Below are 26,406 nucleotides of genomic sequence, written 5' to 3'. Positions count from 1 at the left end.
AGATGCCTTCAGCCAATAAAGGGCACTGCCCGCCCCCTCAGCCAAGCCACCCCCCTCTGCCCGGCTGCCACTTCTCCCCCAACCAGTGTGTCCCCACCGGGGGAAAGGGGTCTCCCATGATGGGGCAGGCCGCCTTCCTCCCCACATGCACGCATCTCTCTCTCTCTCTCTCTCTCCCCCCCCCCCGCCAAGCCAGGCTGCTAGATTGAGGCTGGAAGAGGAGGCGGCAGCGGCGGCAGCAGCAGCAACAGCAGCAATATGCAGGGTAATGAAGCAGGGAGCAGCAATGGCCCCCACAGGACTCGTTTACTCCACAAATCTCCCTTCCACTCACTTTTCGCTAAGAATTTTAACACCAAACTTAATTGTAAAGTCGCGTATTGATTGGAAAATGCAAATGGCAATTTAAATGTAATCTAAGCTCCCAGCATGATCCCGGCTCCCTCCAAGGAGAAGCCACCCGGCCCAGGCAGCCCAGGAAAGGAGAGCCTCTGCAGGATGGGATGGGGCCAGAGCAACTGCCCCAGGGGCTGGGGAGGATGGGAGCACCCCAGGCAGGACAAGGAGGGAGGTGGTGGGGGGCTGCTCCCCTCTTGCTCAGCCCCACTGAGGAACCCAGCTCTCCACCAGTGCAAGCCAGGCATGGAGGGCTGGGTTGGGGGGGGGGCTGGGCTGGTAGGGCTTCTTCCCTCCTGCCCAGCTGCCCCTGGGGGCTCCTGGGGGCCGGGAACCCTAGACTAGATGAGCCCTGTGGCCTGGCTCTCAGGCAGTAGGGGGCTGGAGCTGGCCGGGAGGGTCTGCAGGGGAGCTCTGGGGCCAGGACCCTGCCTGTACCTTCCAGTTAGCGCAGAGGGGCAGGCTTGGGCTGGCCACGGGAGTAAAGAGTGCTCTTGTGGGAGTCCCACAGGCAAGAGCAGGTTGTTGGACAGGACGGGCCTCTGGGCTCTCCTTCTCCCAAGTCACCATGGGGCGCCTGCCTCTGCCCCCAAGCTCCCAGCTGGGAGGGAGACTTTGCCCAGCAAGGCTCTGCAGCCCAACAGAAGACCTCTGGCAAGGGCCCTGGACCGAGTTCACACAGAAGCCTTGCAGGCGTGCATTTGGGGGAGAGGAGGAGAGAGCACCCCAAAATGGCAGCCCAAGCGCTACGCAACTCAGTCAGAACTACCTGAATGCTGCACAGAAGGCGGCCCAGCCACCACGGACAGAAAGCCACAGGAGGGGGCTCAGTCAGCCCCCCGACACATGACCCCCGAAAGAGAGTGGGAAGCCCCATGGCTGGCAAGCAGAGCCAGCACAGATCATGCCCTGTCCCCCGAGGCCTCCTGTTTTGCCATGGAAAGGAGAGAGAAAGGGGTCCAAACCCTTGTGGGGAGTGGGCTGCTGGCGGGTGGGCCCCCCGAAAGGCCAAGGGCCAAGGGCCGGCAACAAAGTCCTGGGGAAACAGCTTCTCTTTCCCACAAAGGCTGCCTGAACTGCAATACCCTCGGCTGCACCTTTTCCCTTCCTGCCGTTTTTCTCCTTCAGATTCCCCCTCCTCCAGCTGCCCGGGGTGTCAGTGGCAGAGAAAGGGGTTGGCGGGGGGACGGACGACGCTGCCCTAGTCCCGCCCCTGAGACTTCCAGGAGACGTCTTGCACCAAAGCCCCAGAAGGCTCCTCTTCCACAACCAGCAACCACGACTCCTGTCCACCTTCTTTGACGTGAGGGGCTGCCCACTGGGGAGAGAGATCTCAACTTACCAGGTCCTTTCCCCAAATGGGGCAGACAGCAAGGCAGGGGGCTTCCTCCAGAAGACCTGGCGCTGTCTGGAGGAAATCTCCCTGCAGAGACTTTTGCTGGCAGCAAAACCACCTTACGGTCTCCTCTCGAAGGCAGTCTGACACAGAGAGCCAGCCCAGCACTTGACCGGCTCCTGGGAAGGACGTCCTTTCATCCAGGCCTTCTTCAGCAAGGCCAGCCACCCCCCCCGGCCCCTGGAATCTACGTTCAGGGCCAGGGCTCAATGCCAGGCGAGGCTGCCAAGTGCCAACAAGAAGCTGCAACCAGCCTTGCATCCTGGCATGACGGGCAAGGCCTGGTCCCCAGCAGCCTTCAGAGATCCATGCTGAATGGTGCCCGCCCCCCACACCCGCTGACCATTGCACGAGGGCCCAAGCAAGCAACATGGAGTTCCACAGATGTTGCCAGCCAGCAGATGGTGCTTGGCAGCCCCCGATGGCACCTTGGAGAGCATAGCAAAGGCCTCCCCTCCCCCCTGCCGCCCAAATGCACACACGTAGGCACACAGAGTAGCCAAACACAGAGCTGGTGACTGCAACACTGGCATGGAGAAACACAATGGGCCTGACAAAGAGATGCTCCTCAGTCGCGGGGAAGGAAAAAGAGTGGGTGAGCCCCAGGTGCCCCTTCTGCCCGCTCCTCCCCCCCGCCTGCCCCCCCTGCCCTGCCTCCAGGGCTGCAGCGATGGGGGAAGAGCGCGAACCTGCTTAATGGGAATGGCCCGCCCGCTGCCGATGGAGTCCGCCTTACACTCCGGGGCCTTCTTCTCCCGCTCGATGTCCGTGCCTTTCCGAGACTGGAAGAGAAGAGACACGGGGCGTTAGATGGGCAGGGAGGGCAGGGCAAGGGAGGCTGCCCCCTGGAGACTCAGGGGAGCCCCCGCCTGCTCTCTGCTCCAGCCCCAGGCCAGAGGAGTGGAGGCGCTGCCGTGGCCTCGGCCCCCGCCTGCCCGCCCGCCCCCTGGTCCCCGGGATGGGGTGACAGACGAGAGCAGCATGGGATGGGGTGAGCATGGATGGAGGAAGCAGCAGCAGCGACAGCAGCAGCGGGAGCAGCAGCAGCAGCAAAAGCACCGCCGGAAAAGAAGGCACCAGCCCGACTAATCCAACCGTTTATTTGGTGAACACACGGGCACCATACAAAGTCGCGGATGTCACTGGGCCACCGTCAGCCCCTTACAAAAGAGCTTTGACAATAAACAGCTACTTTACATTTAGAACATGATTCTTGGGGAGAGAAAGAGAGAGAGAGAGAGAGAGAGAGAGAGAAAGAGAGAGAGAGAGAGAGAGAGAGGAGGAGGAGGGCGGGGAGAGGAAGAGCAATAACTCCAGTTCATCATCATCATCATCACCACCATCAGCTTAATAAATAAACGGATCACTAGATGAAGCTGGAAACCACAGTCTGCTGAGAAGCGGTCCATGGAAGGTGCTGGAGAGACAGTGGAGAGCCTTGCGGGAGTCACGGCGGGGGACGCAAGCGATACATTCAGAACCACAAGAATGGCGGGAGGAGGCAGCCTTCGGCCCTCGGCCGGCGTCCGTCCATCTTACAAGCCCTTGCGTTGTCTGTCCATCAACGCAGCCGGCCGCACCAACCCCTGTGCACTCGGAAGGGGGTCGGAAAGGAGGAGCTGGCGGCGGCGGCAGCAGCAGCCCTCTTGCCCCGCACTCCGACGAGCTCAAAAGAGGGGGCCTCCAAGAGCCATAGTCGTCTGGGGAGGCGGCGGCGGCCGTGGCAGAGAAGGAGGAAGAAGAGGAGGAGGAGGAAGAAGAAGAGGAAGAAGAGGAGGAGGAGGAGAGGAGGAGTCCATGCAGGAGGAAGGAGGGAGCCGGAGAGCAAGTAGCAGGGCGCGACCAGCGGCAAAGCGTCCCGTGGCCCCTCCATCTCCTGGCACTTCCTGGCGGCTCTGTCGGTCTTCCTGTCCCCGGAGGGCCCCTTCTCGGCACGCGGACAGTCCAGCTCGCCCAGCAAAGTCCCGGCTTAGAGGGCAGGCGCAGCAGACTCCCTCCGAGAGACTTTAGAGAGGGGGGGAGGAGGAGGGGCTAAAGGCTCCTGCGTGTCTCCGGGAGGAGGGGGACCCAGGCGGCAGGTAGGGCAGGCCGCTAATCTGAGATCACTCCCAGTGCCTGTCCCTGATCCGGCCCTGGAGAGGCAATGAAAAGTGAGAGAATTGGTACTGAGGTGCCTGCTGGGAAACCAACGGGATCTTCTAATTTGGAAGGAGTTGAAAAGGCCTTTTGGTTGATGAAAAGTTGGAAACAGTGGCACATATCTGCAAATATCGAAAGAATAAAGAGTTTGGCATGTTATACTCAGAAAAGGACGTGTGTGCGTGTCTGTCTGTCTGTCTGTCTGGGGCACGGCAGGAAGGACACAGAGAATCAGGCCGGCCAGCCCAGAGGTGGGGCGGCGGCGGCAGCAGCAGCAGCGGCAGCAATCAGGCTGAGCAGATGAGAGAGAAGGAAGAGCCAAGGGAGGGAGGGAGGAAGGGATGGAGGGAGGAAGAAAGGAGGAAGGAAGGGAAGCAGGATTCTGCCTCCACCTGCTGGCCAGAGACACACTGACACCCTCCGTCCTCCTTGGCTGGTGCAGAGAGCAGGAGAGGCAGCCAGGAAGGGGCAGAAGCAGCAGGAGTTTGGAGAGGGAGGCAGGGGGAAGCAGCAGCCATGGGAATGAGCTTCTGGGAATGAGGGGTGCACAGGTGAAGACGAAAGAAACAGGGTCCCCTCCCTCCCCCCCACCCCGTGCCCCAACAGCCAAACAAGCCCCGGCTCCAGACCCTTCAGGAGCCCCCGTCCGGAGCCCCCCGCCAGTGCCGCCCCCTGGAAGGCCCCCCACGTGAGAGCAGCTGTGGGGCAGCAGTTTGTGGATGGACGTGAGCAAGCATGGTGAAGAGAGCAGATCCGCAGGGAGCTCAGGGGGGACGCCAAGCAAGAGGGGTGGTCTCACGGCAAGCCATTCCATCCGAGTGGCGGTGGGGGCAAGCGAGCGAGAGAGCGAGAGAGGGAGCAAGCCAGCGCAGCGCTCGCTCACTCAAAGACCCGCCCACGAGGAGCAGGGAGGAAGGCAGCAGCCAGCGGGAGCAAGCAGGAGTGTCAGGAGGGGGCCGCGTGCAGTGGGGGCAGCAAAGCAAGCAGGAGCAAGGACAGCCAGGGCCCCCACCGGACCCCCACAGCCAGGAGCAGCCCCCTTGCAGAGGAAGAGCCGAGACCCAGGAAGGCAGGGTGTGTTTGTGTTTGTGCGCGGAAGTGGCCCAGGGACCCAGAGACTGGGTCTGGTCAAGTGGGCTGAGGGGGGGGGGCTTGCAAGAGAGAACAGGGGTCGTTTGTCTTTGCAAAGGCTGTGCCCCACAGCCCCCGCCCGAGTGCCAGACAGGCAAGCCCCAGCTTCCACATCCTGCCCACCCCCCGGATGCAGCAGAAGACCTCACAGCCAAGCCAAGGAGCCCCAGCAAGACCCACAGCCTCTCCAGGTGCCCCCACCTCCCTCCCTAGGGGCATGCACTGCTCTGTGGCCCTTGTGGGGCTGGGCGGGGGGGCTGCACAGCTGCTTCCAGGCCAGGTGATGCCTGCTCTGGGGTTTAGCGTGTTTGTGGCTTTTCTCCGATTGGAAATCAGGAAACCTTTGCCCATGTTCAAAGATACAGATTCTCTACAATGGTCAAGACTTCAGGACGGGACAACCCTGGCCCATGTTGCAAACAGATGATTGAAAAATGGGGAGGGGTCTCACCTGAGGGATGCAATTTTTCAAAAGTATGGACTGGCCAACCATGTCCCCTGGCCATTCTTTAAGATGGAATACCCCCCCGGGGGGGGCAGCCTCTTTTGCTTCCCTGAAGGGCAGGTGGCAGCCACACCCTCCCCTCCAGGATTTTCCAAAATGAATTTGCTCTTTTGTCTTTATTGCTTTTTGCAGGAAATCTGCACCCCCCCCCCCGGTGGTATCTGGACTTCTGTAGAAGAACAGAAGCAGGGAGGGAATTGGGCCCTTAAAACTGAGGAGGAAGCAAGGAGGGTCCTTGGAATCTCTCCCCAGGGAAGTTTGCCTGGCACATTCATTAAACACCTTTAGGCGCCAGGCAAATACGTTCCTTTTTAACCAGGCCTTTGGTTGATCCGATTTACATCCATTGCCCTCTTAAAATCAGAAAGGCAGAAGCCAAAGGCCTTGGGGCAGAGGGAGGGATCCAATTTCTCAAATTCAGTTATTTCTGGACAACCAAGAAAGCTAAAAAAAAAAGGTCACTCAGGGGAGAGGACAATCCAGAATGACTCTTCATGAAATCTCTGCTCCACAATATCACCCTGTAGCTCAATCCTATTCCCAGCAGAGTTTGCAATTTGTCCCGATTTTTAATCATCTGCAAAGTGGATGTGCGTCCCTCCTGTGTCCAAACCATTTGCGAATGTTTGGAACAGGGCAAGACCCACCACGTGGTTGCTTGTGGGGCAACTTTGGTGCTTAGCTGTCAACTTTCAGATTTGAAAATAAGGGATCAGCAGCCTCCCCTGTCCCGGGGGACAGACTACGGGATAGCTAACAATCCGGGACAGCAGCGGGAAGCAGCGCTGGAATAAGGGAATTTCCCGCAAAAAAGGGAAGGTTGACAGCTATGCCTTGGTGTCGCCCCACTTTGCCCCCCGCAGGCAATGAATGGGCTGCTCTGCGCAGGCAGCCCACCCAAAGGAGCCCGCCACCCCCCTCTTCCCGTACGCGCCCCCCCCCCGAGACACTCAGGCACTCACTGTGAAGATGTTGGACCGGCGCTTCGACTGCTTGCGGATGGGCGTGGGGGTGTTGGAGGCGGCAATGGTCTCGATCCGCAGCTCTCGCTGGCTGATGCTGGGGGTCGAGGGCACAGAGGACGAGTAGTCGCTGAAGGCCCCGCTCCCGTTGGCAGCCTGGGGAGGAAGGGGGACGCGTGAGGCCAGGGGGTCGACACTGCGGGGCCTCCCACACCAACCAAACCACCTATCCTACCCCCCCAAAAAGGGGCTGCCTCCCCACTGCAGCAGAATCAACAAGAACAGCAGACGGTGCTTAAGTGATTTCTAATGGAGACCTCGCCTTCTTGGAGGTTTCTAAACAAGGGTTTAGAGCCACCTGCCAGCGATGCTTTATTTGTGATTCCTGCATTGAAGGGGATTGGACTGGATAATAATAATAATAATAATAATAATAATAATAATAATAATGATAATAATAATAATAATAATAATTTATTTGTACCCTGCCCCAGCCACTCTGGGCGGCTTCCAACAAAGATTAAAAATACATTAAAATGTACATACATTAAAATGTCGCACATTAAAAACTTCCCAAAACAGGGCTGCCTTCAGATGTCTTCTAAAAGTTAGATAGTTGTTTATTTCCTTGACATCTGGTGGGAGGGCGTTCCACAGGGTGGGCGCCACCACTGAGAAGGCCCTCTCCCTGGTTCCCTGTAACTTGACTTCTTGCAGGGAGGGAACCGCCAGAAGGCCCTTGGCGCTGGACCTCAGCGTCCGGGCTCAACGATGGGGGTGGAGACACTCCTTCAAGTCTACTGGGCCTTTGAGGCTGTTTAGGGCTCTCAAGGTCAGCACCAACACTTTGAATTGTGCTTGGAAATGTACTGGGAGCCGATGTAGGATGGATGACCCACAATAGTCCCTTCCAACTCTACTAGTAAGAGCTGGAAAAAATCACATCTGGAAACCAATTTGCCCCTTGGGTTTCAGATGGATAAAAAGTAAATGTACCTCTGACCGTTAAGTCCAGTCGCGGACGACTCTGGGGTTGCGGCGCTCATCTCACTTTATTGGCCGAGGGAGCTGGCGTACAGCTTCCGGGTCATGTGGCCAGCATGACTAAGCCGCTTCTGGTGAACCAGAGCAGCTCACAGAAACGCCGTTTACCTTCAGATGGATAGGCAAGTTTAAAAAGTCCAGGACACAATATTTCATGGCCCTCTAGCGGCTCTGGTGGCTCATTGACCAGAAGTAAAGTATTTAGCATTAACTCTGGAAGCATCGACTCAATTCTGACCAAACTACGCCTCCTAGAGCAAAATATACACCAGGAAGCTTTGTTTGGTCAGAATCGAGTGGCCACTAATAATAATAATAATAATAATAATAATAATAATAATAATAATAATAATATATTTATACCACGCCCATCTGGCTGGGTTGCCTCAGCCACTCTGGACAGCTCCCAACAGAATATTAGTAAAGTCGTGACCGACTCTGGGGTTGTGGTGCTCATCTCGCTTTATTGGCTGAGGGAGCCAGAGTACAGCTTCTGGGTCATGCAGCCAGCATGACTAAGCCGCTTCTGGCGAACCAGAGCAGCGCACAGAAATGCTGTTTACCTTCCCACTGGAGCGGTACCTATTTATCTACTTGCACTTTGACGTGCTTTCGAACTGCTAGGTTGGCAGGAGCAGGGACCGAGCAACGGGAGCTCACCCCATTGCAGGGATTCGAACCGCCGACCTTCTGATCGGCAAGTCCTAGTGCCGCCTGTGTCCCTAACAGAATATTAAAAACTCAAGAAAACATCAAACCAGGGCTGCCTTCAGATGTCTTCTAAAAGTCAGATAGTTGCTTATTTCCTTGACATCTGATGGGAGGGCGTTCCACAGGGCGGGCGCCACCACCTAGAAGGCCCTCTGCCTGGTTCCCTGTATCCTCACTTCTCGCGGGGCGGGAATGGCCAGAGTTAATGCTAAATAGATGACTTCTGGCAAATGAGCCACCAGAGCCGCTGGTGGGCTGTGAACATTTCTGTCCTGGGCTTTTAAGACTCGTCTACCCAGATACTATCTGAAACCAAAGTGGAGCATTGGCTGCCAGGTGTGAAATACATTGGCATCCTTTTCAGCCTGGCAAGGGAGTCTCACAAGTATGCAGAAAGTGCTGGTTGGCGTTAAGGTGGTGCTGGTTGGCACTCAACCCCCTGAGTCTGCAAAGAGAGGGCATCACAGACATCCCCAGGACCAGCCCCCCACCCTTCTGCCACAACAGCTGAGGTCTAGCCAGCTCTTCCCCTCCAGTCAGGGCAATCCTTCCTCTCTCCATCTTTTCCATTGAAGGCTACCGGGGGGGGGGGGGGAAGGCATCTGGGGTGCCCTCTACAAGGACAGGATGCTGAACAAGGTGGACCACCAGCCGCAAGGGCTCTTCTTATAGAGATCTATTGCGATAGCAGAACCTCCATGCCCGGGGGCAGTCTACCTCTGAATACTGGAAGATGGGGAATAACAATTGGAGAATCGCTGCTGCTTCCAAGCTTCCCATATCGAGCATTGGGGAGGCCACTGTGAGGACAGGGCCAGATCCTGCAAGGCCCTTTTGGGTTCTCATGTCCCTTTCTAGGCCTGTCTGGCTCGGTGAGGCTACACCTCTGAGCAACGAGAACTCTGCTTTCCCGGTGAGGATGTTTACAGCAAGAGTAATAAAAAGAAATTGTTATTTAGGGGAATTGAATTTAATTCTAAATTATATTCCGGAAACGTGGGATCAAAAAAGGGGTCAAAAAAATGGATGTACCGTGCTATATTAGAAGCAAAAAAACTTGTTTTGATGAATTGGAAGAGCCGCAAAGAGATTCCACTGAGCACATGGATTGATAATATGGACAGATTAGCTACATACAAACGAACTGCATGTCAATGCATATTAAGAATGGATAAATATGAAGAAATCTGGAAGGAATATTTAAGCGATAAGGTGGATAGTGTGGGGAGGAGAGAGGTGGGAAAACATTGTTGAAAAGGTGTAGTCATAGGTATATCAGTGTATTCAAATCTGAATTGTCAAATTGTGTTATGGTTTTTGTTGTATGTGTCTTTTGCAGTTGTTGTTTGTATTGAAAAAATGATTAAATAAATTTTAAAAAACAACAACAACAACTCTGGTTTCCTGCAGGGCGAAGCCCAGGACAGCCTCTTTCTGCTCATGGGGCTGGCCAAAAAGACCCTCCAAGCTCCCAGGGAAGACCCAGGGCCCTCCCCAAAGATGCCCTCCCCCCGGCCCGCCCTACCTGGTTGATGTGCACGGAGGGGATGGAGGCGGCCGAGACGGACGAATGGCTGGGAGAGTTGGGCAGCGACTTGCAGGGCCCAATGGAGAGCTGCTGCTTCTTGCGCAGGGCCACCACCTTCTGGGCCACTGGAAAAGCGGGGGGGGGGGGGAAGAGAGAGATAAGCCCCAGGCGACTATCGGGGGGGGGTGTTTCCAGAAAGGCGGGGAGCAGCCCCCATCTCTGGCACAGCAGCCACACTTGTGGTGGCTCCCCCCCCCCCAGATGGGCTGGGGAAAGGCAAGAATGGGGGGCGAGGCTGAGCCACAACAGGTATTTGCAGGGTGTGTGTGGCAATGGGTTGCCCCACCTCTATTTCGGGGTCTCTGGAACTCCCTGCCACTGTAACTTCCCACTGTGACCCTCCTCCGCTGCCCCCTCTGCTGGCAGGCCAGGTTCCCCTCAGGTCCATAGTTGTCAATGTTTTCCTTTTTTTAAGGGAAATTCCCTTATTCCGAATAGGCTTCCTCGCAAGAAAAGGGGAAAGTTGACAGCTATGCTCAGGGGCAAATGTCCGCCCTCGGCCCAAGCCCACCAAAAGCTCTCCCCGTTGCACTTCTGCCTGCTGGGGCAGCTGACCCCTTTTGGGCACGTGCCCAGAGGGCAGCCTGGCAGGGCTCCCTCCCCCTGCTCTTCACCCCAAGTCTCTGCCCCCCACTTTCCCCTCTGCCACCATGACTTTCTCATAGGGGCAGTTAACTGCCTGTCTTCCCTGAGCGGAGCCCTCCAGGTCCAATCACAGGCCGCTGTTCCCCAGACCAATCAGACGGCTTTCACCCGAACCAGGCCCCACCTCTAAGCACTGCAAGGGCTCCTCCCCTCTCAGCTAATAATAATAATAATAATAATAATAATAATAATAATAATAATTTTTATTTATACCCCTCCCTCCCCAGCCAAGGCCGGACTCAGAGCGGCTTACAAGCAATAAAAAAAACAAGTTGAATGATTACAACTTAAAAACAAAATTAAAATACAACATTAAAATATTGAAACATTAAAATATTAAAATGTAGCCTCATTGCAGGAGGAGGAGGAAAAGAAAAAAGAGACGGAGGGAGTCAAATTGGCTCCAAGCCAAAGGCCAGGCGGAACAACTCTGTCTTACAGGCTCTGCAGAAAGAAATCAGATCCTGCAGGGCCCTGGTCTCATGAGGCAGAGTGTTCCACCAGAGTTGAAAAGGCCCTGGCTCTGGTGGAAGCCAATCTAACTTCCTTAGGGCCCGGGACCACTAGGGTGTTGCTATTTATGGACCTTAAGGTCCTCCGTGGGGCATACCGGGAGAGGCGGTCCCGTAGGTACGAGGGTCCCAGGCCTCATTGGGCTTTAAAGGTCAAAAGCAGCACCTTAAATCTGACCCTGTACTCCACCGGGAGCCAGTGCAGCTGGTAAAGCACTGGGTGAATATGCTCCCATGGCAGAGACCCCGTGAGGAGCCTCGCTGCAGCATTCTGCACCCGCTGGAGTTTCTGGGACAGCTTCAAGGGCAGCCCCGCGTAGAGCGAATTACAGTAGTCAAGTCTGGAGGTGACCATCGCATGAAAGCCACTGCTGAAAAGGCCCTGCAAGAGCGCCAGGCCTCAGCCACCCCCTTGGTCCCTATAAAATGCATTACGCAGGAGAGCTCTTTGCACGACCCAATTGGGAAGATGTAAGCACAACACAATTAAAAACAGTAACAATTACTTGGACTCCTGTTCAAATTACAACTCTCTTAACCCAACAAAATGCATGCCAAGTACAGTGCCCCCTGCCACCCCCTCGTCTCTGAGCGGCCCCCACCCCCAAGTAATCCCTCCACCCACTTGGGGAACCACTGCTCTACCGCCTTTTCCATGGGGCTGACTGGGGGCTAATGGGAGCTGCAGCCCAAAGCCCCTGGGGGGGGTATCAAGCGGGCAAATACTGCCCTGCCACCGACAGAGACCACGCAAAACAAAAAGGGGCCTGTGGAACTCACTGCCACAAGATGGACCAGCAGTCTCTACTCTAAATGGTGTATTTCTTAAAAAAACAGTCAACATACCATGGTAGAAAGGGCAATTCGGGGCAAAGGCTGTTGCCCGCTTGCTGCCAGGAAAGATGGGCTCCCTTCTTGCACCCCATCAAGGCAGCCCCGCTCCCCTCCTGCTGCCCCAGCCAAGGCCGGCCAGGCGTCCACTTACCATCCTGGAAGACTCTCTCCACATTGAGCCCGTAGGTGGCACACGTCTCGTAGTAGGTGCAGCGCTTCAGGTCGTTTGACAGCTTCCTGGCGCGGGAATCGTCAATCACCCGGGGGTTGGTGGCGCTGATGGCATCTGAGAGGGAGGGAGGGAGGGGGTCAGGGAGAGGCCTGAGAACATCTGCCCCCCTGATGCCAACCTCCCTGGGGCAGGCAGGGGTCACTGCTGCCCCACACAGTGCCCCAGGGCCTGGGCACAATGCCAGGCCGGCTGTTGCCAGTGCCTTGTGCAGCCACTCAGTTGCCTCTGTGAGCAGAATGGGCACTGCCACATCACACCCATTTGACGCCCTTGTAAAAACTCAGTCATTGAGTGTGTCCTTGGGAACTCCCTGCCTCTGGACCTCAAGCAGGTGCCTTCCTGGCTCTCTGATAAAAACACACCTTTCAAAAAGCCTGTTCAGGCGCTTAGGAAGTTGATGCAAATCTTAAAGGCGCTTTAGCATTTTAACTTTTTGCATGTAATTTTGCAGTAATTTTGTCCTTGGTTTTCTTGTCTTTTTGCAGAACCCTGTGAGGCATCCCCCCCCCCAAATCAGGCACCGTATAAATTTTGGTCAAACAAACGAACAAAGTCCGCCATGCCTGGGGGGCCAGGCCAGACTCCCCCCACTTGCAGCAGCCCCAGCAGCCAGCTTGCCCAATGGTTAGGGACAAGGGTGGGAGGCCAACCACATTTTTTTGAGGGGGGTGTCACAGCAGGTCCCCCCTTCCTGCTCTAAGTTCAGGGGGGAGGAAAAGAGGCCCCCTTCCCTTTCATCTGTCCAGGGGCTGGAGAGGGGCGCCCCCTGACCCCACTGCCCCAGTCCAAGCAGACCCCCCAAGGCCTCCTCCTCCTGATAAATCGCTTCCTGTGAACAAAAACTGCTGCCCCCACAGCACCCCAGACATGACCCCCCCCCGGTCCACATCCACCTCGGAGCCCAGGTGCCAAGGGGAGTCTCCCACACACTTGCTTTTCGCTACGCCCGACCCCCCCCTTCCCCTTTTCTCCTCCTGTTGCCACTGCACTGGCAAACGCTAGACTGTAAGCTCCTCGGGGCGAAGACTCGCAGTCTCTCCCCTCTGCAGCAAAGCCCTGAGAATGTCGAGACCGTGGGGCAAGCGAGACCCGGGACAAAACGCTGCCATGGGCCAGCCAGCCAGGCTGGAAAAGGCATTCTGTTCTGCCCCCCATCCAAGGCAGTCCCCATCCTACAGAACAGGCTGGGGGGGGGGATTTGGCCATTTAAGGTGGCTTAGCTTTGTATCTGTGCCAACCCCCTATTATTATTTTCAGGCAGGTAGCCATGTTGGTGTGACACAGTTGAAATAAATTAAAAAATTGTCCAGTAGAGACCAATTAAGTTTGTTCTGGGTATTAGCTTTTTTTGGTATCTGAAGAAGTGTGCATGCACAAACTTAGTCTCTAAGGTGCTACTGGACAATTTATTATTATTATTATTATTATTATTATTATTATTATTTGAATTTATATACCACCCTATACCCGGAGGTCTCTAGGGCTGGGCAATATATCGTCCAATTTCATATCGTAATATCGGTTTCATAATTTCTGACCTGACAATATATATCACCAATCATGATGCATGTGTGTGCACGCTATGCAAAAATCACAATGTAGGAAAAACTGTGAAGCCAGCCAGATGGGTGAGGTATAAATGAATTATTTAATAATAATAATAATAATAATAATAATAATAATAATAATGATGATGGGGGGGGGGAGAGAACAGCAACGGCAGCCCCCTTGCAACCCAGAGGTTTGTCCACAAAAGCAGCCTCTCGCCCACCCTTCTCTGGGACAAGACAGTTTCCTATGGGTGGTGTCAGGGAACTGCCATCGGAGCCAGAGGCGTAGGGAAGGCTCCAGAGGGATGCCAGAGAGGGTCCCAGTAGGGAGAGAGGCAGCCCATCCGCTGGGGAAGGAAATCAGCATAGCACCAGTGGAGAAGGGGGGCAGATGGGGGAATCAGAGAGAAGGCTCCAGGACTCCTCGCCGGAGACCAGCGGGGAGAGCACGGGTCCTCTGCTGCCCACACCCTCCCTGCGCAGAAGACTTCCGCGCAGGGAGAGTAGGAGGAGACTGGGCGTCAAAGAGCTTCTTTGCTGGAAGAAGTTCAAGAAACGCCCACTGATGGATTCTGCCAGTGATTGAGACAGCCACAGATGGGTGGCTGTCCGGACAGAAAGGGTTCACCCAGGTGACTCAGCCAGGTGTGGTGCCAACTTACGCACAAGCAACCCCCTAGAACCATTACAGGTGGGATTCCTGGTTTTCCTTCTCAGAGCAGGGCAGCCCAGACCCTGCCATGATCCCCAGACCAGAGAGAGTTTCTTCCCTCTGCCTGACCCTCCAGTTCACTGCGAGGCCGGACGGAGGGGTCCTGCCCTGCGCTGACCGGCCCCACGCCCACTCACCTTGCGTGCCGACCAGCACCATGGGCACCTCCGAGGTGTTGCGGTAGCTGCAGAGACGCAGGTAGTAGTTGTAGACCGTCTGGAAGCTGATCTCGTCCTCCAGGCTGAAGACAAAGACCACGGCGTCCACCCAGGCCGCAAACTGGAGAAAGAACGGGGGGGGGGGGGGAGTCAGAGCAGCATGGCCTCCGCCGCCCCCAGCGGCCAGCGGGACCCCCTGAGAAGCCTTTCCAACAGGACAACAGAGGAGCCCCATGTTTGGATCTCCTGTCCGAGGGGGTCTCTCGCTGCCCTGGAAGTGCTTCTTTTTTTCAAATTCGTCTTTATTAATTTAAAATACCATCCTACATATGTATTACAAATGGTTACAACAAAATTAAACACGAAGATATAAAACGAAAAGTATAAAGAAAATAAAAATAAACAAGAACAAAAGAGAATTAACAATAAGAAATGAATATTAGTTATAACATCCTGTCTTATCTAATAAAGTCTTCTGAAAGAAACTTCTGATCTTTCTCATTGTACTTTTTCTATTGTCTTAATTTTATCGCACAGTTTGTTTTATAGCTTTTTCCTGTATATTTTTCTGGTATATTTATTCGATTTGTTTATTATATACAAGTATCGTTCAATTCTGCTAGGATAATATCATTTTTTAGAATATAATCTAATACACTCCTTGAATAATCTCTATTCTCTGTGTATTTTTTGATTTGGGGCTCCTCTAACTTTTCTGGTCAGCTCTGCTAGAGTACCCCAAAGCCTGGTCTTTCAGAGGTGACCCCCAGAGGCTGAGGGGGACCCACAGCAAGACCCCTCCCTGACCCCCACCAGGAAGGGGGGCCCAGTGGTTTACCTGCAGCTCCGGAGGGCCTCCTTCATCACGGATCAGCAGCAGGTAGCTCTGCCCATCCACCACAATCTCCTTCTTGAACCGGCCACCTGGGGAGGCAGGAAGGCAGGGCAGGGGGTGGAGGGGGGGTGGAGATCAGTGGCAGAGCCAGTCTGGAAAAGGTCCGCCTCCTGGGCAAGGGATCTGGCTTGGCTCCCCAAGTCTCCCCAGCCCTGCCCTAGATAAGTCCCCTCTCTCTTTCTCTGTCTTCCGTCCAGCATCAACAGGAGGGGGGCTGACCTAATGGTGCTCCTGTTGCAGGAATTTATGTCTAGGTTTGGGGGGGGGTTGCCCCTCCAGCAGATATTGTGCACACGCAGCCCACTGCCAAAACCAGCACAATCGCTTTTGTGACTTTTGTGACTTGTCCCCGCAAAACACTTCATCCCAGTTTCTTCCTATCTATTCAAAGGGCCTCTGCTGCATGGTACCAAATGTCAGAATTCACTGATCAATGTATCTATGCACTGGCTCACTGGGAAAACTTCAGAAATTCATATAGACACTTGAGCTCAGCTACTCAGACGCCCCTCTGCCCGAGGGATAATCCCTGGCATCCTGATACCTGAGTGCCGGACAGGTAGCCATTCCAGAAATAACAAACCCAGATGAAGACAAAAGGGTGGGATTAACTTGGCCGGGAAACAGGGAAATGTAAAGATCTCTTTTGTTCCACTTGATGGGTGTTTGGTGGAGGGCAAGGGGAACCATGGGGCAGGGTCCAGGATGCCCAGATTCCTGCCACCAGACCTCCCCTTTCATGATGTCACCATGATGTATGAGTGATGTAGTTGGGGGGGTGTAACATGGGGATTAGCAGCTAATAAAAGTTTGGGTTCTCTTTTGTTTTGTGTTTCCATCTTGTTCCACCTGGTGGCAGGTGGGAGTCCTGTCGCGACAGTCTTCAATCAAGACCAAGCCGACTGGCTGCTGTTTTGCTCTGGCTGGTGTCCTTGTTTTTTGTCCAAGGGAGCCCTCAGATTTCTCCGTTAACACTCCCCACAGACCCACCTCCCTGGGGCACAGGGAAACTGGCGGCCCAAAACAGAAGAGACACTCAGGCCCAAAGCATTTTGCTCCCACTGCCTCAATCTCTTTGGCCTTGGCCAGAGGAAACTGCCCCCCTCTCTGGCCACTGCAAATCTGCCCCTGGCCACCATCCCTTAGACCACCCTGCCTGGGATTTTAGGGGTCTCCCAGTCAGGGCCAGGAGCTTAGGAAAGGACCATTAGAACCTCCCCCCCCCAAGTGTCATTCTCAGCAGAGCACATTGTAAGTAAGAGAGGAGAAAACAGGAGGAGGCAACAGACGAGGCCAAGAGTGGAACTTGGGCCTTGCAGCAGAATCGGGGCCGCCTCAGAGCGACACGAAGGAAACCGGTTCCTTCAAGCCAGCAGCACAGAGGCTGCCCTTGGCCAAGGCATAGCTGTCAAAGTTTTCCTTTTTTTAAGGGAAATTCCCTTATTCCGAATAGGATTCCTCGCAAGAAAAGGGAAAAGTTGACAGCTATGGGCCAAGTATGCTCCAAGCTTACTCACAGCCACCCCTACTCTAAAGGTGGCAAAACAGGCAGTGGGGAGGCCTGGGGGTCTCTGTTCTCAGCAGCCCCCTTGCGGTTCCCAGCCCCAACGTACTGTTCACATCAACAGCACCCAAGGTTTTTTCGGATGGGTGCCTGGTGGGAAGCCAAGCGGATGCCAGGATTAAACCAGAGAAAAGTCTCTCCGGATCCTGTGGCCCATTGAATTAAGGAGAGGGGCTCCTCTGGGGAGTCATGTCCGCTTGACCCCCAGGACCAGGAGGGTCTGAGAGATGGAGGGAGGCCTCTCCCACAGGAGGACCCACAGGAAGGGATGGATCCTGCTCTCTGCCCTGGGCACAGGAACAGGGCAGAGAGCGAAAGGCACAACCCCACGTCTGTCCCTACCGGACATGGACTTGGAACCCCCCTGCGCCCCCTAAACCACTGTGATCGACGGCCCTGATGCTGCTGCAAGGGTCATGCAAGACAGGTAAGAACTCAAGTCTGCCTGTGTGGCAGCGACTGAACTTTGAAACTCCCTGCCTATTGACACCTTCCCCTTTCTGGCACCTGCTAAAAACATTACTGCTCAGACAAGTCCACCTGGGTATGTAGAAAAGAGATGTGAGTTTTAATCTGTTTATTGTTATTTGAACTTTTCGAAAGCCATGCCTGGGACTCCCTGCTGTACGAAATTTATGCACTGTATAATTGCAAAATGCCCTCACTGCACGACTGTAGAAATTATTATATTTATTATATTAAATTATTATTATTATTATAGAAACAACAACAACCCTCAAAGCAGTTTAAAAGAAAAATTCCCTTTTTGTAAACTGCTTTGAGGGTTGTTGTTTTTTCTACAGTCATGCAGTGAGGGCATTTTGCAGTTATGCAGTGCATAAATTTCGTACAGCAGGGAGTGCCAGGCACGGCTGTGACCCACAAGAGGGCCAGAGAGGGCCTGCCCCCTTACCTTCTGGAGATTCCTCCTGCACGTAGGTCCCCGTCAGATAGCGATGAACCAAGGCTGACTTCCCACTGGACAGATTCCCCACGATCCCCTGAAATACAGAAGGCAAGGCTGAGCACCGCGCCCAGTCTGCTTGGGAGGTGGAGGTTGGATCGGGGCCTGGAGGGGTGATGGAGGGAGCCATGCTCTTCCCTTAAATGCACCAGGTGGTCTTTTCCAGCACAGAAACGGGGGGGGGGGGGGAGAGAGATCCCTTTGGATTCCAGTCAAGCTCAAGGAAGTCGGACAATTGCCTCTGAGGAATCATTCGTCTGAGAGGCAGTGTGGTGTAGTGATTAGAGTACCAGAAGGAGGCCTGGGAGAGACCAGGGTTCGAATCCACACTCGGGCGGGGAGCTCCCTGTGTGAACTTGGGGGCCAGTCACTTATTCTCAGCCTAACCTACCTCTCAGGGTCGTTGTGAGGGTAGAAAGGGGAGAAGGACAACCAGGAGCTCCTGGGGGGGGGTATAAACGCAGATAAATGAACAGTTACAAAAAAGAGAGGAGTAGTTTTCTATATCAATCCTGCACTTGAACCCAAATTGATTCAGAAGGGTGAGAAAGGTAGAATCTTAATAATACAAATCAAAATTCATGGAGAGAAAGTGATTCTGGTTGGCATTTATGCACCCAATGACAAAAAATCAATCTCTTTCAAAAAAATTAGAAAAAACAGAACTACTCGAATTTGCAAATCAAAAGATGATCTTAATGGGAGACTTAAATGGAGTTCCTTCTCTGGATAAAGACAGATCAGCCAGAAAAAAGAGACGAAAGAAGGTAAGTTACCAGAGACTTTCTTTGATACGGCTCAAAATTTAAATTTGATAGATATATGGAGAAGAAAACATTTGTTTGATAAAGAGTTCACTCACTACAGTCACGTATATGACAGCAGCTCAAGAATAGATTCCCTATAGATTTCCAAAGAATTGGAGAAAAGAGTCAAAAAAATTGAAATCAATCCCAGAACCTTTTCAGATCATAATTCCTTGATTATGGAACTACAAAAGGAAAGCCAGATCTCCTTTAGATGGAGACTAAATGATGATTTATTAGACGATCAAAAATTTATGGAAAAAACAAAAAAGGCCTTGACTGATTTTGAAATAAACAGTCAAGGACAGACAAAATTACAGACGGTCTGGGATGCATGCAATGTTGGGATTTATTTCATATTGCTGTTTATATTGCATGTTGCAAGGCGGTTATGCTCCAATGAGAAGAGCAGGAACAAACGGAACGCAGAAAATTGTGCTACAAGTTCCTGAAAAAGCTGAGCCTGGCAATGTCAGCACTGGCTGCTCAAAGCTCAAGCCCTGCTGGGCAGGGGCCTCTGGCCCACGCTGGATGCCCACCATGGGCACCTGACCTTGCTTGGCAACATGGGCAAGACGGCGCCAGACCTTGCTCTCCCTCTCTGCGGTCCCAGCATGCGCAAGACGGAGCAGTGCGCCAGGAACTGTGGCCCCTGCGTGCATTTCTGTGGAGTTTGTCCAGCAAGGAACAGACAGCCTTGGAAAGTGGTGGGCTCATAGGATTGGAATATCACTTGTAGTTTAATGTTTAATGGTGAACTTTGGACACAATGGAGATGCAAAAGATTTGGATTATTATAAAAGATGCAGGAGGGAATGATTAATAATAGGACCCTCAAAGGGGAGGAGGGGAGCCCAGCAGGTTCCTTGGAATCTTGTTTTTATGATTTATTTCATTATATGATTGTAAAATTTTAATCTGGAAAACCAAATAAATATTAAAAGGAAAGGGCTCTCCACTTTTTATGGAACAGGAAGGTGGAAAATAAGAAGTTCTTCTCTTGTTATTTTTTTTACCCTTTATCTTACTGCTCTCTCTTTTTCTTTTCTCAATCTTTATTTCTACTGCCCTTTTCTTTTCTATTTCTAATTTTATGATGCAGTGGAAAAATAATAATTAAAAATCTCATTTAAAGAAAGAAAGAAAGAACGAAAGAACGAAAGAAAGACATGGATGCTTTAGTTGAGATTCCTGCATTTGTCACTTCCAACTCTATGATTCTGAAGGGAGGAGGGGAGAAAGATGGGGCACACTAAGGGGGCAGTGCCAGGCACTCCTTGACACCCCACCTGGCACCTGCCGGAAAGAACTGCCCACAACCCAGAGTGCCCTTTTCCACCCCAAACTGTCCTCCTGATAGGAACAAAATGCAGGTTGGCTCCCATCAGCACTGCAGCCTTTGCCCAGAAGGTGGTGCTCTTTGCCTTTGCAGGTAATAAGTGCCAAAGGCTAACAAAGGGTTAAACCCGTTAATTTGGGAAGTCCTGCCCTGACTCTCTCTTGGCTCCCAGGTGGTTTTAAAGGCACAGCTACTCCTTCCCAAAGGAGGCACCAAAGTCCACCAACCAGGATGGCTTAAAAAAAGGATTAGATAAATCCATGGCTGCTACGGGTATAGAAATGAAATTATTGTCCATTTTCCGTGGAATGGAAAAACGGAAAACGAACGAGGTCCCAGCTAAAGAAGAATGGCAACTTAAGCTGGTGGAATATGTACATATAGAATAAGAGAACAAGAAGAACATACGTTTGGAGGAGATTGGAAAACGTTTATTGAATATATGGGAAATAATTGTGAACAGCTGAAAACCCTGGCAGCATTAAGATAAACTCAACAGTGTAAATAAGTTTTGATGGATGCAGTAATGGAATGCTGAATGGTTTAGTTTTTGTGAAATATGCAAGGATTTAAGAGATGCAAAATGAACCACAGAAGGAGAAGGGAAGTCATTGATACTTTCAGAATGTAAAAATGAGTATTTTAAATTGTAAAGCAGCAAATTTAATATAAAAAAAGAGAAAAAATGAAATAATAATGATGATAATGATAATTACTAGACTTTGGGGGGTGGGGAATAGCACCTAGACATTCCGTTGTGGCGACCCTAACCCAGGTTTAAGGTGCCATTTGGCACTTAGAGTGTATAGCTGAGCTTCTACCAGTGGGGAGGGGCGAGGGCTCTTGCGGTCAAATCCTGCTCTCTGGCTTCCCATGGCACGGCCTCCGTGAGACCACTGGCCTGGCCCAGCAGGCTCTCCTTATTTGGGGCGGCTGTGGCTCACCCCTCATTCTGCTGGCTCTTTTGATCGTTTTTTTGGGGGGGGGACAGACCAGCTTCCAGGGGTCTTTGGAGCACCAGGGAAGACAGATCTTGCTCAAGCTCCCCCACCTGCAGGCTCAGACGTATCTCCTCTGGGCCCCAGCCCCCAAGTGGGGGGCCACCGGAGACCTCAGTTACTGGTGGCTGCTCTAACAAAAGACCCAGCTGGCAAGGCAGCGGAGCTCAGTGGTCAACCCAGACTGCTGGACAACCCCCCCAACCCCGCCGTTCTCTGCCATTTGGCTCTGAAGGGAGTCAAAACCACATGTGTCCCACACTACCAGCCCCCAGTTTCTGCAACCCAGGTGCTTCTCGGGACCAGGCGTGGCAGGGGGTTAGACTAGATGACCACTGGAGACTTTCCAACTCTGAAATTCTACGGTTCTTCCAGCCTCCAGTGGAAGCAGAGACCCACATCTCCTTCCTTCCTTGGACCACCAGGGATATATATGGGGTGTCATCCATGGCAAGGATAAAAAAAAATGGGTAAGTGCATATTCCTGAGCCCCCAGCCATCATACCCTGGGGAGTGAGGGGTCAGGGCACACATCTAGAGCCAGCCATAGACCCAGACCCCAAAGGACCTCCGAAGTGGGGAGGATGGGTGTTCATACTGTGGCCGCCGTTGGAAGAGGAGGCTGGGCTGAGTGGGCTCCCTTGGGCTCTTCTTGTGGAACCTCCAGCTCCAGAGGCAGTCTATCGGGATTCCCAGAGAGCTCCCATGGGGCAATCAGCCACCGGGAGAAGAGTCCAAATTATAGGCCAATCACCTTAATTATTGTAGTCAGCAAGATAATAACAGGAGTCATTGCAAACCAGACTGTGATGGCTATAGCAGTACATCAATATTATTTGCCAAAGATGGGGAGCAGATAATTTGAGGTTAGTAGGAAAAGGGGGTGCTTCAAGCAGTGAAAGCGCTGATGTGGCTGCAGTTATTTCTCTTGATGCTAAAAAGGCTTTTGTCAAACTACACTGACAGTTTATTTCTGTTACTTGGGGGGGGGGAGGAGGATTTCCTCAGGAGGTTATGGATTGGATTAGGATCTTATGCCTTTTCTCCCAATCACAGGTGAGGACAATTGGAATATTTGGCTCTTGAGGACATTCCTACACTTTTAAATTCCTGTAACGTGGGGACTGATAGACAACAAAAGTAGATTCTGCAATATTTTAGAAGACACCTGACTTTTAGAAGGCAGCCCTGTTTAGGGAAGCTTTTAATGTTTAATAGACTATTGTATTTTAATATTCTGTTGGAAGCAGCAAATTATTATTATTATTATTATTATTATTATTATTATTATTATCAGGGTTCTGGGCTAGGTGGGGGCCCTTGGACTCTCCCGAGGTTCTCAGGTACAGCCACAGAAAACTCACCACTTTCAGCTCCGGCACTGACCGGCTCAAGGTCCACTCCTGGCTGTTGACAAAGGAATCTGCAGAGAGAGAGAGAAGCAGAGGGTGAAGGGATCCCCTCAAAGCCAAAGAAACTCCAAAAAAACAGAGGGGAAGGGGGGCTTGTCAGAGCATGACATCTCTCAGGCTGGTCAGTGCTGGGTTGCACACCCTGTTGATTTCTGCAAGTTATTCCCCTTTCCCCTTTCATAAAGGAGCCCAAAGAGGCAATAAAACACCACCTGATTCTTCTTCTTGGGCCAGCAGCTCATCTGAAACCTCCCACAGACGGGGAGCCACTGCAGAAAAGGCCCTGTTCTTATGTTGCCACCCTATGGACCTCTCAAGGAGGAGGCACACGAAGAAGGGCCTCAGAAGATGATCTCAGGGTCTGGGTAGGTTCAGATGGAAGGAGGCAGTCCTTGAGGTATTGCGATCTTGAGCCATTAAAGGCTTTATAGGTCAAAACCAGCACTTTGAATTGGGTCCGGAAACTAATCGGTAGCCAGTGCAGTCAGACCAGAATTGGTGTAATATGCTCAGACTGTCTTGCTCTGCTGAGCAACCTGGCCGCTGAATTCTGCACCAGCTGAAGTTTCTGAACCGTCTTCAGAGGCAGCCCTACGTAGAACGCATGGCAGTAATCTAACCTTGAGGTTACCAGAGCATAGGGAACAGAAGTCAGGCTCTCCCTGTCCAGATAGGGGCGTAGCTGGGCCACCAGCCGAAGATGATGGAAGGCACTCCGGGCTACTGAGGCCACCTGAGCCTCGAGCGACAGCAAAGGATCCAGGAGGACCCCCAAGTCGTGAACCTGCTCCTTCAGGGGAAGTGTATTCCCATCAAGAGCAGGCAACCTCCCACCTATCCACCACTCACTACCTACCCCATATTGCCTGCACTGACTCGCAGCTGCAGCTCTCCAGGGTTTCATAAACTGGGACTGGACCTGGGAGCTTCTGCATGCAATGGACCTTCTCCCTGCCCTTGGCTCCTCCTTTCCTCCCATGGCTACCAGCAAGCTCTTTGCCCAGAGGCCATGGCAGTGCCACTCCCAGAGGGCAAAAGAGGCCTTGGCTCAGCTCATGCCCTGCCCCATCCCAGAGATCTGCAGAGGCGCCAGTGGAGGTACTGATGGAAAACGGAGAGGAAGCAATTCTTGGCAAGAACCAAATGCACCCCCGCCCAACCACTAAAAGCACCCTGTTTGCCCCCCCCCCACTGTCAAGTGCTTGGCAAAGGGCAAATTGCCCCAAGCGTCTTCCTGCATGCCCCTGGAGGGTGGGGGGAGCAGCTAGCCCTCGTTCAGTTTCAGGGGTCACAGCCAGGCTCACCTCCTAAAGGACACGGTGGAGCTGGAAAGGTTCGAAAAAGGGGAGCCAAAAATATCAAGGAGACAGAAGAGCTCCTCTACGAGGAGACATGGCGTAGGTGAGGAATACAGTGGTTCCCCGCAAGATGAACACCTCGCAAGACGGAAAACCCGCTAGACGAAAGGGTTTTCCGTTTTGGAGGCGCTTCGCAAAACGAATTTCCCTATGGGCTTGCTTCGCAAGACGAAAATGTCTTGCAAGTTCCTGCGGGGTTTTTCCCCTTTCCCCCCCCTTTTCCTAAGCCGTTAAGCCGCTTATCAGCTGATCCGCTGATAAGCCGCTTAACAGCTGATCGCTAAAAGCCGCTAAACCGCTAATAGCGCTAATCCGCTGTCAATGGGCTTGCTTCGCAAGATGAAAAAACCGCTAGACGAAGAGCCTCACGGAACGGATTAATTTCGTCTTGCGAGGCCCCACTGTAATAAGCATGGAACAGAGAAAGATGGAGAGAAGTTTTCTTTCCTCTGTCCCAACAATGGGACCTCCAAAGGCCTTCTTTATGCAGTGCTGAGTTAAACTATGGAACTCCCCAAAATAGTTTTATTAAATGTGCCAATAATAGTGCTGGAGGTGGAAGCTGCAATTAAGCAAGCTAAAATAGGTAAAACGCCAGGGCCTGACGGTTTGTCAGCAAAGTATTATAAAAAGTTGCAGGATTTACTGGTACAACCGTTAAAAGAAGTAATGAACAAGATTTCAAATATAGGTAAAGTACCAGAGACTTGGAAAGAGGTCTATATCACTTTGACCCCAAAGTAAGATGCGGATTTACTTTCACTTAAAAGTTATAGGCTTTTAATTTCCTTATTAAATAATAAGCTATTTGCCAATATACTTGCCAACCGAATGAAAAGAGTTTTGGCAGAAATAATTCATCATGGTCAGGCTGGTTTCCTACCTGGACGCCAGATGTAGGATAATACAAGAAATATAATTGATGACATACACTACCTAGAGGTCAGGAATGAGAAACAAGCTGCTTTAATGTTTATAAATGCTGAAAAGGCCTTTGATAATATTTCATGGGCCTTTATGAAGAAGACAATAAAAAAGACGAATTTTGGGAAACTACGGAACTCCCTCCCACAGGATGGCCACCAACTAAGAGATGCCCATAAGAGGCACCTGGTTGGTGGCTGAGAGACCAGGATGCTGACCAGACTGGCCACTGGCCTGATCCAGCAGACAGGCTCTTCTTATGTTTTTAATGGAACCTCCAGGTCCACAGGCAGTCTATCTAGATCCCCAAGTTCTTGGGGGATATTTGGCCACACTGTGAGAACAGGGTGCTGGACTAGAAGGGTCCTCTTGGGCCTGATCCAGCAGGGTTCTCCTTGTGCCCTTAAGGCTGAGGGAGGCAAGCGCTGCCTGCCTCAACTGGAGATCCCAGAGGCAGCAGCGGGCGGGAGGAGGAGGAGGAGGAGGAGGAGGAGGATCAGCCCCTGGCTCTGGGCTTGCCAGAACAGCACCCAAACTGGTTAGGCGGGTCTGGCTGCTCCAGGTCTCTGCAGAGGGAGATGCCTCTCAGTGTCATGCCCCCCCCCCAAGAGGCAGGGAAGGAGAGGGGGCACTGCAGGCAGAAGGCAGGGGGAGGAATGGTGTCTGTCCAAGAGGGAGAGAGAGGTCCCCCCACTTTCAGGAAAGCCTTGGGAGCCACACAGATAAGCAGTTCATCTCCATCTCTTGAACCTGCCCCATGGAGGAGGCATCTCAGGATGGGGGCAGGGGCGAGGGCTGCAGACTGGGTGGGGCCCACCCAACACGCCTGCCCAGGTCAAAGCACAGAGTTCAGCAAACGGGGAGGCCCTCCCAGCCCCCACGGGATTGAGCTCAGCTCCAGCCGCGCCCCAACCCTGCCCAGACAGGCCGAGCCAGTCTCTTGCACAGAGCCCCCCCCCCAACTTCTGCCATCACCTCTTCCTCCGCAGCCTCTATGCAGAGACTCAAACCTGGCCACGGAATCATAGAACTGTCAAGTTGGAAGGGACCCCCAAGGGTCATCCAGCCCAACCCCCTGGAATGCAGGAATCTCAATCCAAGCATCCATGATGACAGATGGCCATGCAATCTCTGCTTAAAAACCTCCAAGGAAGGTTTAAAACCTCCGAGGGAGACTGCTCCAAAGCCAAACTGCTCTTAGCTCCTCACAGCTATTCCGTAAGACCCAAACTGGGGGAGACTGGGGTCCTATCTGGACCAGATGCCAAGAAGGCAGGAAAAGGGTCCCCGACCCCCGACACACACACACCTTCAAAGCCCTGAATGACTCAGGCCCCTCATATCTGAAAGGCTGGCTCCTTCCCTGCAGACCCTCTCGGGGGCTGGTTTGGGGTGGCGGTTAAGGGGAAGAGGGCCTTCTCTGTGGTGGCCCCTAAACTGTGGCACTCTCTGCAGTGGTGGGTCTGGCACCTTCACTATTCAGCTTCTGGTAAAAGCAGAGGACACCCCACAGGAAGCGTATGCCTTGTTTTTTGCGACTGAAAGTTGTTTTAAATATTGCATTTTAATGTTGCAACCCGCCTTGGGACCTTGGGGTGAAGTAAACAAACAAAGCTGCTCAGATTCATGAG

The 26,406-nt window shown here is 52.8% G+C and overlaps 1 protein-coding gene across 3 annotated transcripts in view; it reads right to left on the bottom strand.

The window, feature by feature from the left end:
- AGAP3 (ArfGAP with GTPase domain, ankyrin repeat and PH domain 3) overlaps positions 1 to 26,406 on the bottom strand; it is a 99,751-nt gene that overhangs the window by 32,354 nt on the left and 40,991 nt on the right. For 2 of the 3 annotated variants that reach the window (XM_079996422.1, XM_079996421.1), the window contains exons 2-9: positions 22,446 to 22,504; positions 17,888 to 17,975; positions 15,354 to 15,439; positions 14,495 to 14,636; positions 12,015 to 12,149; positions 9,810 to 9,937; positions 6,530 to 6,685; positions 2,482 to 2,574 (exon numbers count right to left, since the gene is read on the bottom strand). In XM_079996422.1, coding sequence (XP_079852548.1) covers positions 2,482 to 2,574; positions 6,530 to 6,685; positions 9,810 to 9,937; positions 12,015 to 12,149; positions 14,495 to 14,636; positions 15,354 to 15,439; positions 17,888 to 17,975; positions 22,446 to 22,504 — 887 coding nt within the window. Of the gene's footprint in view, positions 1 to 2,481; positions 2,575 to 3,912; positions 4,054 to 6,529; positions 6,686 to 9,809; positions 9,938 to 12,014; positions 12,150 to 14,494; positions 14,637 to 15,353; positions 15,440 to 17,887; positions 17,976 to 22,445; positions 22,505 to 26,406 lie in introns of those variants that run through there. The other variant, XM_079996423.1, reaches the window with a different exon arrangement.

Source organism: Podarcis cretensis, assembly GCF_951804945.1.
Source record: "Podarcis cretensis genome assembly, chromosome: 12".
In the NCBI taxonomy this organism is placed as follows: Eukaryota; Metazoa; Chordata; class Lepidosauria; order Squamata; family Lacertidae; genus Podarcis; species Podarcis cretensis.
Note: the sequence above shows the minus strand (reverse complement) of the source record. Positions and strands in the feature narration are given on the sequence as shown.